Genomic DNA, 13,841 nt, shown 5'->3' on the forward strand with positions numbered 1-13,841 from the left:
ATCTTTCCTGTCATAATAAAAAAGACAAATCTGTTTAGAACTGGTCTTGTATTCCCTGAACACTCAGCGAACTAGTTCAAGAGTAGACAGCTAGTGGTGGAAAATCTCTGAAGAACTTGTACTCTAACAGGAAACTTTTCAATACCACAGATAATGACCAGGTTCTTTTTAAAAAATACCCTCAAAAGTGACAGAACAAAGAAATGTAAAAAAGGGAAGCATTATACTAGATTATGCACATTTTTACTGCAATTTTACAACTGGGATAATGATTTGCAGACAGATTAAATCACTCTACAAGCATCTTCCTTACTTCTCTCCCGTAGTGCCCATTCCTCCTTTTCCAAATGTATTTAGCCTTTTTTTCCTCCTGAAGCACTAGCAGGCATTTTTATTTCCAACAGTGTTTATAAAAAAAAAAAAATAGCCAAGTGTGAGATAAGTTTCTTCTGTAAACAATCTCTCCGCTCTCCAATGAGGATTTCCAAGATCCAAATAATATTCACCTACATAACTTTCCAGAAATGTCAAATCCAGAGCCAGCATGACTTGCCAAAGTCCCAGAGGAGTCATTCTGGTTGTTGATGGACAAACCTGAAGATCTTTTTGTTTATTTTCAACAGGCTACTTCAGCTGAGGACTGCCAGCCTGCCTATGTAAGAGCACTTGCTGCAGAATCACTGTGGTCTGCTGTAATTGAAGTACACAACCTTTGTTTTTTGCTGTATTTTGTTTTCAGTTTCTTTCTCTGGTAGCTTCTATTTCTGTTTAGTCTGTTACAAAAGTACCCGAATTCTTTTTGGACATGCACTCATTAAGGCATGTAAAAGAAAACATGATACATACCTCTTTGTGATACTAACCATAAATACATTTATTATTCATATAATTGTTTCAGATGGATATTGCTTTAGTTGTAGACCATTACATATACCTTAGATTTCTTCCACAAACTAAAGGAATAGATTTTGGAAGACAGTATTTTGTTCTCTTAAGTGCTGTATTCATTCAGTGAGTCAACACTGACTTAACTGGAAAACAGATAAAAATCAAGATGCCACTTGGCTGCATGAACTATGCATGTGAAAAAGTAGCTCAAAACATTGCACAGATTAGAAAAAAAAATAGCAAAAGAGAGATCATTGCTTTTTGTAAACCCCCTTACAAAAAGCATAAGGAATACAGTTTGTATAGCAGGAAATGCACATAAAACAATCCCAGAGTTAAACCTTGCTAAATTCTTATTCAATTTTATTCCCTTACACTAAAATATCTTGGATGTCATATGGTCTATGTGGGGAATGGAGGTGATAATAGAGATTTTGTTCTAAAAGTATACAGAAACCACACGGTCATGGAAGACAGTAGTAAAATGAAGTTCAGGAAGCCATTTATTACTACTATTACCCTCACGTTTATTATTATCACCATTACTGCAAGCGAGAACCAGATAAAACCATGGCATTGCTATAAGAAGTCTGTCCACTCTGTTCTTAAGTGTTCAGAGATAGTTCCATAGTCCTCAGGAAATCTATCTATTCCAGTACTTCACTAGCCTCACTGTTGGCAAACTTTTTCTGAAGTCTGATTTAAGCCTCTCTAAATGGAATTTGTGCCTATTAGTTCTTGTTCTACTATAACACAGAAAGCATGAAAAAAAGGTTATTCCTTTCCTCTTTGCAGGAGAAAGGATGTGTTTAAAGACATCCTTACCTCCACTACTTGTGTCTTCTCTAGCCTGGACAGTCCTAACAGTGTGGTCACAGGCCATGCTTTCTGATAAAGTAGAATGAGACTAATTATGCATTTTCTTGCATTAGTTTACTCTGTCATAACAAAAAGAGAGTTGTATAAAATCAACCTGGACTGACAGCAGTTTGAAAAAACAGACTCAGTCCAAACATGCTGTACTGTGAAACTGAAAAACATTATTGCTGAACAAACAATTTATCATTTGAATTGGTTCTTAGAGGTGTTCTGGTCTCTTTGTTTGGGCTGAGGCTGTGAAATACGGTGATTTTAATTAGTTGGATGTCTCTCAGAGGCTTGGCTACTTATTGAAGAATTTTTAGAATTGATAAATCCAATAAACTAATTTGCAGGTTTCTATTACCCAGTTGGTTTTCTGTAATATAATTCTCTATTACATACTCTTGCTTATGAAACAATCCTTAAGCTGTTTCAACAATTCTTACAAGACTGTGTTTAGATATCACTGGAAACTGGAACACCATTTAAACAGTTAACCAATCCTGTTGTCTTCAGGTACAGTGAAGATTATACTTTTTACAGGCCAGTTCAGTCAATCAAGAATGTATAAAATGACAGTAAGGAGGACTTTGGTAAGGTCCTCTTGTTGTATTTAATTCCTATATATGGCTGCTTATAGTAAGTATTGCTTTAAATGAATCCACAAATCATTTCTTTGCAGTATAAACAAACTGTGTGAGTGCTGCTTTTTAAAGTAATTCTAAGGAAAGAACATCCACAGCTGGATGCCTCAAATAGCTGCCAGAAATTCTCACTTCATCAGAAACTCTTGATTGAAATATCCAGAATATGAAGCAGTTGAACAGCTTCTCTGACCAACACATAGACTTTAGCTATCATGGTCTCTAATCTACATCAATGTTGTCTGGTGCTAGAGGATACTTTTCCCCAGTATTCTCTGCTAAAATATATAGCAGTAAGAATTCTCAGCAACATTCCAGTTTGTTTGAACAAACAGGTATTTTTTTTTCCTGCTAGCAATTATAAATTTTCTCTCTATTGGATTTTATGTCTGCATTGGTATTTTCAGTATATCACCAGGAAATCATCAAGAATGTCAGAAATCAGGCAAATTCTAGCAGTTTAGTGATGATCATTATATTGGCCAGGTAATAATCACAGTCTTCAAAAATCCCCTTCTCATGGGTCTAATTTAAATCAATTAGATCAAATGTTTTCATGCACTGAAAGGAGTAATAGACACTCAATGAAGCTATTTATCAGTCATATGGTGGCCTAGTTACAGCCAAAATAGAAAGAACAAGTAATGTAAAATAATCATCCTGTTATATGGAAGACTTCTGTATTATACAACTGTATCTGAGGTGTTAATGAGTGGTCACAGGAAACATGATACCTGCAAAATCTGCAAGGCAATTTGGAGATGTGTGCTTGCTAGACAACACTGCCAGAAAAAGCAGATGTCCATTATTTCAGCAATCAACTGTTGAAAATAGTCAAAAAGAGAATGAGAGTGGAGAATACTTTTATTAGTGTATAGATCTATGTACAGACAAAGCTGAAAACTGTACAGCCAAAATATCTCTTCCTCATAACTAAAAAATAAAAATGCAGTCCCTTTTCCTATATCAGGTGCCACACTCAACCAGAAGAAGAAAGGTGACAGATAGCTGCAAGACTCTTCCTTTGCTCTGGCATTGAAAAAAACCTCTCCTGACACTGATGTTTTATTGAAAAAATAAAACCTCCTCTGTTATCTCCTTTCTAATAACGCCAATAGAAAGAATCAAAGCCCTTACCACCTATATTACATACATGAAAGGAACATCTGCTGGCCTATTTACTTACCTTGTGTACAAAAAAAAAAATACATTTCAAGGAAAGATGTAATTCTTCCTCTGATAGTCTTGGTTTTTTTACTGAGATGCATGCAGCTGCGTGTAAGCTCTACTTTAGTTATGGTTTATGAGTTCCCATGTTAAAATCTATGCCAGTGTCCCATGGTCATTTAGGAGAGGGTTACATTATGTTTAGTTAGAAACATTCACTCTCTGCTTACCACACAATCATATTAGGGTTATGTGTCATTCTGCAAACTAGAACACTGCCCTCACTCTATCTGCTATGACACAGCAAATGCACAGTGGGGAGCCAATGTTTCTTCCAAGTCCTTGTTTTGGAACAGATGGGGAGAGTTAAGCAAGTATTTTGGTATTATGAGTAAATATACGACTGTAGAATTTTTAGACATATTTTATTTCCGCAATTTATCATTTAGGAGTGATGATGACAATTAGTATTTGATTTTAAATAGGGCTATCAAATATCACTAGTAGAGCCTAATTTAAATGAAAATTCCTGAGTCAATGAAATAGTTATATTGATCAACTTTAGATTTAATCTTGTGGTTAAACATTTATAGTTTATTTAATACACTTTAGAAATTCTCATATATTTTGAATTGAAATCCAATGCATTAAATAAGTCATGGAGATAACTTTATTTTAGAAAGTACAAGTGCTATAAAAATGATTGAAAACGTATTCAGTTCAAAGCAGTTACTCAAGAGATTTATGCTGTAGTAAGGTTTGGGGTTTTTTTATTAATGTTATTGCTAGAGCAGCAGATGACAGTAATACTTAGTGCTGTGTGAAAAAAAAAATAATATTTTCAAGTTTCCAGAGATTTTATGGTAGCACTGCTCACATCGTTGAGAAAATACATTTAAAACTTCATAGCAAATTTGATTAATTGCTCATCCAACTTTTGACACTACGCAACTCATACAACTAAGTGCAAGAAAGCAATTAATCTCCTACCTTTGGTTACTCACAGTCATTCAATGAGGTGTGACACTTCAACTGTTACTGGAGTTACACAAATAACTTGACAAGAAAACATAGTCTGTATAGGGGAAGCCTGTGAAAAGCTTCTGAGTGTGTGTTTTCCCTGAATTAACTATTCATTACTAGTACTGGCATTTGAATCTGTGAAAGGAATAGCCATATATTATTTAATATAATTGGATTACCTAGTACCTTTTCCAGACAAATAAAAGTGGCATCTTTGGTCATACCTCTTTCAAACTCACTAGCAAAATGATAACCTCCTCAACAATAAGGTAGCAGTTTTTAGTCAAAAAACAGGGAAGAGAAAATAGCTGTTGTGCTACAACATAAGAAGGTAACCTCTCGTGTTATGACATGGCGCCTTCTTTAAGAAAACAGAGTTCTATTTCAAATGCTTGAGCCCTAACAGAAATTGTTTCAATGGTTTAGGTAGATAGAAATAATGACAACTGATATCTTCCTTATAGGAGGAAAGGAAGGTAAGCAGCAGCTAAACAGTGTTATAGCCTGAAGACAATTATTTTACATTGTGGTGAGTGGTTATTTTGAAATTCTGTTGCACATGGCGACTAACTAGATATTCTGACTCTTGACTGGGCAGTCTGCATGATCCTGAGCTGTTCTGTTGTTGCTTCATAAATTCAGGGTTGCTTAAAAAAATGACACATCATTTTTATCATCACTGATACAGGGTTTCATCAAGTTGTATCAAATTAACATCCAGTTTTGAATAGCACTATTAGGCATAAACATATTAGACTTATAACGCAGTACCAAAGGTTAGACTATTATATGTCAACAGTTTGCATATATTCTCAGTAAAAATGCAAATAAAACTGTTGTATTTAACAAAAACTCAAACTGTATATCCTTTTTTATTATAATAATTTTTTCTTTTCATAATTTACTATACTAGTATTTTCACACAGCTTCCATGAAATACCTACTAACTTCATGTGATAATACTGTGGTAGGTGCTTTCAGGGTAGACTGAAACTTTTCTGAACAATCTAAAAAATCTGTCTAAATAAACAGTTCTCTTTCACTTAAAATTTTCCAAAGAAAATCTAGGGTTTATATTAGCTTTTCAAAATTCTTAATTGACTTTAACAATAGTAGTTAAGTGCACATCATATATTGCAGCACATAGTAATCAAGTTGAGACAAGAATAAATGCTGAAATACTTTTGCTACATGTAGTGGAATAACACTGAGCAAATTGATACTATTATCAGATTGGTCACATTCTCAGTCAGGAATGTGTTGTACCCTAAGGCAGTATTTTCAGGAAAGGAAGAGTATAGTACCTGTGAATTGGAATTTCCTGTACTGTAACATGTCTTTCTAAAAGAAGTTCTAGGAACATTGCCAGAACTAGAACTGGCATGAAATCACATTCAAACCTTAGTCAACATATTACAGACTGAAACATCTACTTTGTGGTCAGGGTTGAACTTCTGTGATATGCTGACAAAAAACTACCATATTCAGTTCAGAGGCTGTGGCCAAAGAAACGAGACAGGAGGATCATACCATACTCTCCACATCAGACTTCTGGACAACACTCAGTCTTGGAAAGGATAGATATTACCAACAGCCCAGCCCAAAGTCTGAAGCATACCAATTACTATCAAATTCCCTAGTTTCACCTAGGAGAATCATAATGTTGAATAAAAACACATTTAACTTGCAAGGTCAGCATCTGAGACAGGAAAGCATTGTTAATGCCAACATTTGGTATGATAGGTCAAAGTCTGAAAACTGTTACTTAAGTTCCCTAAAAAATTAGGACAAATAGACACCACCAATAGATCCCCCCAAAGACATAATTACGAGCTGTATGATGACTGTATGATAAAGTCACAATAAACTTCTATGCTCTCTCCATTCAGAACTTGCTAATTTATTAATGCTATGAGTATGCATAGTATAGGCAACAAATATTTTCAAATTAAATAATTATTTCACTTGGTAGCATTATATTACCTAAAAGTAAATTAAAAAAGGAAGAAACAACGGTATCTTCTATACTTACAAATAGAATTTTTCATCCCATACTGGATTCAAGTTTCCAAAAATAGTCTTTGTTCTCCGCTTGGTTTTGCCAACTTGCACAGTAACATATGGGTCACTTGAGCCAGTTTTGTCCTTAGCCTGTAAGCCCTGAGCACAAAGAACTGCAACAAAAGGAGAGAAATGTGCTTTAGCCCTCATAGCCTTCATTGCCAAGAAATAAATCAGACAGTGACAACGGGAAACAAAGCCCTCAAACTGAGGGCTCCTGAAACAAAGATTTCTGGATGAATTTCCCCAGCGTCTGTTACTCTGGAGATAGACAAGGCTCGTCTAACTACCCTTCCGGACTGTATAAACTTTACAAGTATGGTTTAATAGAGTAATAAATTTAAAGATTCACTACAGAGCACAAAGCAAATACTTTTCTTGCCATGCATCATTCAGATACTCTTCTTGACCTTTGGTTTAATCAGCATGGAAAGTAATATAATGTTGTTGTATAACTTGGCTTGAGTCTAATTATTCCCTAAAATTTCCATTCCCCCTTCCCAAATAAATAAATATTTCTAAAATGTCTCCAAAGATCCAAACTAAAATTTCCAAAATAACCCCTCAATTTTGAGAAATCTGCACTGTGGATTATGAAACTAAACATGAGGGGAATGGTTATGACTTTGTCATTTTTTTTCCTCATGTGAGAGATGAACCATGAGGATTTTCAGAATACTTCCTATTCTATCACAGACAGGGTGACAGTTCTGATCAATTATCATTAACTCTTTATGCATTTGTCAGCCTTTCTGACAGTTAATGTGGGTGTACAGTTAATATGCATTTTGTGCTAAATATAAATACACACAATTTGATTTTCCATCATAATTCATAAAAGTGGAAATCTCAGGAGAAAGCAGAACTGTCAAATAGCAGCCTACTAAACCCAGAGAGCTGCAGCTAAAACACTTGCCATGGATCCTAGCATCAGCAGAGTGTGTTTTATTATTTTCCACATATTATTTAAACCATCTCAGTGGTAACATTTAGTTAACATTCTCTAATGTCAATCATTTTGGATAATGAAGCTCCCTCAGTGTGCTCAGAAAACCAGTTACAGAGAAATGGCACATTCTTACTCAGCAGATCAGCTCCCAGTGTGGGTTCAGTCATATCTGCCGACTTCAGTGAAAAAAGTAAGTTTCTGTTACTTTTTCACACATCTCATTACTGAAAAGACTAACTCTTAGGAATGAACTAGAACATATTTTGTCTTCCCCATTCACCGTAAATCCAAAGGGAAATTTTTAGAAGACAAGGAAGTATTCCTCTCCTATTTATGCAGGAGAATTAAGTGCCAGCTTAGAAAATGTCTTCCAGATTTGTTAACTATTATACTGGCCTGAATACAAGGCAGCCTGAGTATCCTTTAGAGGTAGAATTAAAAGTAAGAATATGAGTTAAATATTTTCCCTGACATACCTCTCCATGTCCCCAGGGCTTGGTGGCAGTCCTAAAATTCAACTACTCTGAGTTTCATGCACTGTCCCACAATCTTCAGAATGGCCTCCCTTTTTCCTAATCCATCTGACTCACAATCTCAGATTTTCCCTAGATTTCTTCTGGCACATACTGCTATTCTTCAGCTCCAGGTACAGTTTATGTAACTGCCCCAAATGTGATTGGGCTTTAGTTTGGACTACAGAGCCATGAATAACTAACACCACACCCACCAACTCTCACAGAGTAATTAATTTGTGGTCCACTTGACAAATGCTTTTCTCCTTCACCTCCTGAATGCCAACACTGAAAGTGGCAATTCCATCTCTCAATGACCCTTCCTTGATATATTAAAAAAAACTGCCATGGAATCTAAGACTATTATAGTAAAATTTTTTGAGCATGCAACCCAAATACATTCATTTATTTACAAATTATATACATGTACCACTGCACCAATACATTATGTACATTATAAAACATACACAAACCCAGAAATTAAAAAAAGATGAGATAAAGGGGAAATAATCAATATTTTAAAATTTTAAATTTTATTTATGTCACAGAAAACCTTTTGGCTATTACAAAAAAAATACCAATAATAATACTTTTTGTAAGAGCAATGTGATCGAATATGCCTCATTATTTTTTGAAAATATTGTTTTAACACTTTGTGATACAGTGATTTGAAGATCTGGGTCTAAGTCCAGTTTATTTTCGTACTCAGTTTTAAGCAGTCCAAACCAACTGACAAAGTTCGACAACTCTTCTAACACTTTGCCATGAGGTAACCAGCAAACCTCTGTGCAGTACAGAGGATATTCATGGTCACTTCCAAGTATTCTAAGGACTGTAAAGAAGAAAGACTTCACAGTGGCCATCAAGTTTGACTGCAGCAAATACCTTGCAACCTCGCTTAGGAATTTTGGGGTAAAGGGTAAATGCAGAGCAAAACTCTGATTTTTTAGGGTTTTTTTTTTTTTTTTTTTTAATGATGGGTAGAACATGATGCCAGTCAGGGAGGGAATAAGCAGTCTTCTCTAACTTGGGACACAACATATACTAAGCTATTTAAATGGAAATACACATCTCTAAAACACCAGCAGGGAAAGACTACCACTATTCCCTCTGCAGATTATTAATATTTTGCTTCTCAGGAAGTCTGGATTCTCTTTCCATATTTCTCTAAGATCCAACAATTAGCTTAGGTTTGTCTCTAAGTTTCTTCACTTGGTGTGGGAAATTCTCTCATGAAGAGAGAATCTTGCATTCTCTCTTCAGGGTATAGTCAGCAAATTGAAGGAAGTGTTTACTTGCATCTAATTGACACCTGTGAGGCCACACCCAGATGAAATATTGTTTCTGCACTTTCCATCTCCCCAGTAAAAGATTGACAAACTGGAGAAAGTCCAGTGGAGGGTTGCCAATTTGGTTAGGGGATTGGGGCACATGACATATGAGAAAGTAATGGATTTGCTTATCCTGGAGAAGAGGAAGGCTAAGAGGAAATCAAGCTGCAGTCATCAACTACATAAAGAGCATGTCACAGAGACCATAAGCTCCCAGACAAGCCCATCCAATTGAGGATGTCCCTGTTCATTGCAGGGGGTTGGACTAGATGAACTTTAAAGGTCCCTTCCAACCCAAACTATCCTATGATTCTATGAAGCCGGACTCTTCTCAAAGGCACACAGTGAAATGGTAAGATGTAATAGCTACAAGCTGCAGCAACAGAAATCCCAGCTGGATATAAGGAAAACAGTTTTACAATATGAGTGGTTAATAACTGAAACAGCTTGTCCAGTAAGTAGGACAGGTTTCCCAGAGAGAATGTGGAATCTCCATCCTTGGAGAGTTTCAGATCTAGTCTGGACAAAGCCCTGAGCAAGCTAATCTAACTTTGAAGTTAGCTCTGCTTTTAGCAGAAGGTCTGAATATACTGCAGAAATCCCTTCCAACATCACTTCCTAAATTATTCTGTGATTCATTTATTAGGTCATGATTCTGCACAACTCAAGTCAGTATGAGTTTTACTTCTAGAAGAGAAGAACTAAGCCATTCAGCAATAAAAGTGAGTTTCGTACCAACACTAGTAAAGTGATGTTTACCCAAAAGATAGAGCGCCTGAAAATATTTGCACATTTACTGAGTAACTTGCTAAAATAATGCCATCTATCTGCTCAGGGTATCCTAGTCACTTGTTTCATAAAGAAAAGAGTAGTAAAGGACACCCCTGTATTTTTTTAACAGTGTGCATGTGTTTGATCTTACAGAGGATATATGGAAAATATCTTGTAAAATACATTAGGAAAATTACCATATGTACAGGTGTGAAACATCAGGCACCAAGAACTGACTTAAACATAGCTTTTATGCAAGTTGCTGCAAGTGAGAAAAATGTGTCTTACTTAAGTACACACTATTGTTTATTTAAAAAATACAGGTTTTGTTTTACTCATTTTTAGCAAAACTGACTAGTAAAAGCTAAAAATACGTTCCTAAAGTTTATATCCTTATCCCCCATAACAGGAATAATGCAAACCCTGGAGAAAGAGAAAATATTTAATTTACTTTTAATATCAGAAGAGGGCTTATTATTTTTCATGACATTAAAACAAAATTGAGGCTAATTTAGATGTGAAATCTAACCAGAGTCCTTTAGTGTTTCACATCACTGCCTTTCGATCCTTTGGCCTTTTAGTTTAATCTCTATTTGTCTCTAATCCAATATAACATGAAGTCAGGTTGACCTGTGTAGTCAGCTGAGCTTTTATTTAGATATTCTGTAGTGAGGTTTTAATTCCAAGACTGAAATATCAAAGTCAGAGGACCTGCAAATCTCTACGAGCAACCAGGCTAATACAGTTGAAAGCAATCTTGAGTATGTTCCTGGTGTGCAGGTTTCCCTGGCTCAGCAGCAGTAAACTGGAACACACCCTTAGTCAAGCAACAAGAATGGATGATGAGTTTCAAACCAATGGGGTCTGGAATTGCAAGCTGCAGCGCTAGCATTATAGTAATTAAAAACCCAGAAATGCAATTGTGAACTTTAACTCTTGTAGTTGGTGGCAAAAAATTCAGCAGTAGTGCAGGAGATACTGGTAGGAGGTAGAGGAGACACAACAAGACCATTTACTTATCTTCCTTCCTAGAGCAGTGGAATATAAAGTAGTTTTGCCAAGAGCTGTAACTTAAAACTATTCCAGTTAGGATGCTAAAAATTCAACCATTTATAGATACACCAAATACACAACTGAACACACAGTTCCAGCTCTAAATTACAATAAATCTTATTCCCAAACCAGGGGACTAGGAAAGAAGGAGCTCTTAGACCAAACAGTTCAGAAGAAAATTTACCTGTGATGGTTATTTTTGCCGACCATTTGGATGTTCCATCCAAAACACTTTGTTTTGCTGCTTTTGTGTATTGCACAAAATCTTCTTTGGAAATATTGAACATTTCCTGGATCACTTCAAACACTTCTGGTCTATTTTTCTCTCTAATCTTCATTCTTTCCTTCATAGCACTAATAATATTCTGTGTTTTATCTTCTGCACCATGTTTGGAACTTTTCTCAGCAGCTCCTGAAATGAGAGAAAAGGTCAATACTTTTATTAAAAAGTTACTTTCTCAGTTCTTTTTCTCCTCTAGAGTCTCCAGCCAATTCTTGGTACTGCAGTACTCAAAGGAGATATGTGTTTTATCTGGATAATATCAAGCCTTTTATATTTATTCCTTGTGATACCTAAAATTACCAATTGATTTAGTTTAACATGACAGGTTAATATTCAACTTCAGTCAAGTATGTGTTATGCCTAGAAATATGTATTGAATCATTACTATTCGGTACTGATCAGTACTGTGAAAATATCTGAACATGTGAGTAACATTTCTAATATAATTAGGCATACTGATTCTGCCAGAAAGCTGTGTAGAAGTGTGCAGTATCTGGGTCTGTCTGCTCTCTCCTTTGCCTCTATTACTAGCTAAACTTCCATAACGCATATGTGAATAATTCTTCAAATAATTTCTTACATTTTTTTCTAAGTCAGCATGATATAATAATATTTTCATTCCTTTCTCTCTCTCCTTTTGGAGTAGGATGGTACAAGAAACCATACTTGGTTGATTAGGACACACCCTCCCCGACCCCCAAATTAATAGAAACAGTATTTAAACCAGGTAATGTTTCCACCACATTTTTCAGAGAATTTTTAGTTTGACAGTAAGGACATTAATCTAGACTCCTGCTATGCTCTCCCACAGTGGAAATCCAATAAACAGTAGAAACAAATAGGCATAGCAGCTTCAGGTGTTTTTTTGACTGCTTCCAGATACATCTCAGTATTTGCTGATGCTGCCTGCACTCATGGGAAGTTTTTCATTCCTTCCTGGAAGAGTGTTCATTAAAAAAAAGTTAATTATCACATAAATCCATTTAACAAAGCATTCAGAATTTACTGAACATAAGCATTAACTGGATTTAAGCATTTAAATTAGTTTAAGATTATCCTAACTGTCAAACACTTCTGTAACACTGACTTGACATCCTCACTCCAGATCAGTAGTGCACTCTAGTCCTTCTTTAAACATCATGCATGAACAAAGGAGTACTTCATAAAGCTCGATGTTAACAGTGGAATCTTCTGATGGCTATGTAAGCCACTCTTCTATGCCCTGTCTCCCGAAGAGTAGACAGGACATTATACTCAGGTTGCAGCTAAATGAAATGAATGCTTTGCCAAGAATTCTAACTCTGGAACCACCCAGGGAATTTCTGCAAGGAATACTGTGTCTAGTAGACAGAAAGGAGGTTCTGGAAAGAGCGAGATGGGGATAGAGAAACTTATGAAATTTAATTTTGCAAATTCATCATACTAAGAGTGATGTGACCCTGCATTACCCTGCTCTTAAGAGCTGCAAGCCAGGGATAGGATTCAAGGGAGGGAATAGTAGTCTCCTTCCTCTTATGAAATAGAAAGATGCAGATGTATTAATAGATGTAAACATCATGGCAGTAGAAAGTAGAGAACCTTCTAACTAAAACCAACTTATTTTCAAGAAAGAAATGTATTGCTTTGCTACAAAGGCTTGTGTCATGCAGATGGAAACCTAATAACAGAACACAGCTATTGCAGAGGGTTGGTTCTGAGATGCAGCAACACTTGGCTCTCTTTTGCTGATACCTTGGCAATGATCTATAACTCACCTGGAGCGTAACATGACAGCATGCTTTGTTTTCACAGTACTACCAAATGCCAGCATTTAAAACAAGAGAGAAAAAAAAAAAGAAAAAAAAATACAGGGAAAAAAAACCAGAAAAAAGAATAAAAAGGAAGAAAGCTGAGCAGTACGCACTAAATTGTGGTATTGAAACTCAATCATTAGACACCACACCTGTGCTTGTGTAATATTAAACTTTAGAGCCTTTTGCAAAACTCTTCTTGCGTGACCACCCAAGAAAATAATATATCACAGGTGTGGAACAGACAGGTTCCTCTCTCCAGTAAAATTGTCATTATCAATATTTCAGTAAATATATGAGGATGGTGGAAGACATCAAAGGATATTATCTATGTGAGAATAAGTTCTAGGCTGTATTAACCTGTGGTAGTATGTCAGGTCTATCCTATAAAATAAGTCTGGAAAACAAAGAAAATACTAAGGTGATTTGCTGATTTATCCAAGACATCAAAACTACTACAGCTTTTACTGGCTTAAAAAAAAAAAAAAAAAAAAAAAAAAAAAAAAAG

At 35.6% G+C, this 13,841-nt stretch overlaps 1 protein-coding gene across 6 annotated transcripts in view; it reads right to left on the bottom strand.

The window, feature by feature from the left end:
- The window catches only part of UNC13C (unc-13 homolog C), a 201,965-nt gene that overhangs the window by 116,864 nt on the left and 71,260 nt on the right, over positions 1 to 13,841 (bottom strand). For all 6 annotated transcript variants that reach the window (XR_003923374.1, XM_041123662.1, XM_041123660.1 and 3 more), the window contains 2 exons: positions 11,445 to 11,672; positions 6,616 to 6,757 (listed from right to left, as the gene is read on the bottom strand). Coding sequence is in view for 5 of the 6 variants with exons in the window: in XM_041123662.1 (XP_040979596.1) it covers positions 6,616 to 6,757; positions 11,445 to 11,672 (370 nt within the window). In the remaining variant the exon portion in view is untranslated. The remainder of the gene's footprint in view (positions 1 to 6,615; positions 6,758 to 11,444; positions 11,673 to 13,841) is intronic.

The sequence above is a fragment of the Aquila chrysaetos genome, chromosome 5 (assembly GCF_900496995.4).
Source record: "Aquila chrysaetos chrysaetos chromosome 5, bAquChr1.4, whole genome shotgun sequence".
Classification (NCBI taxonomy): Eukaryota; Metazoa; Chordata; class Aves; order Accipitriformes; family Accipitridae; genus Aquila; species Aquila chrysaetos.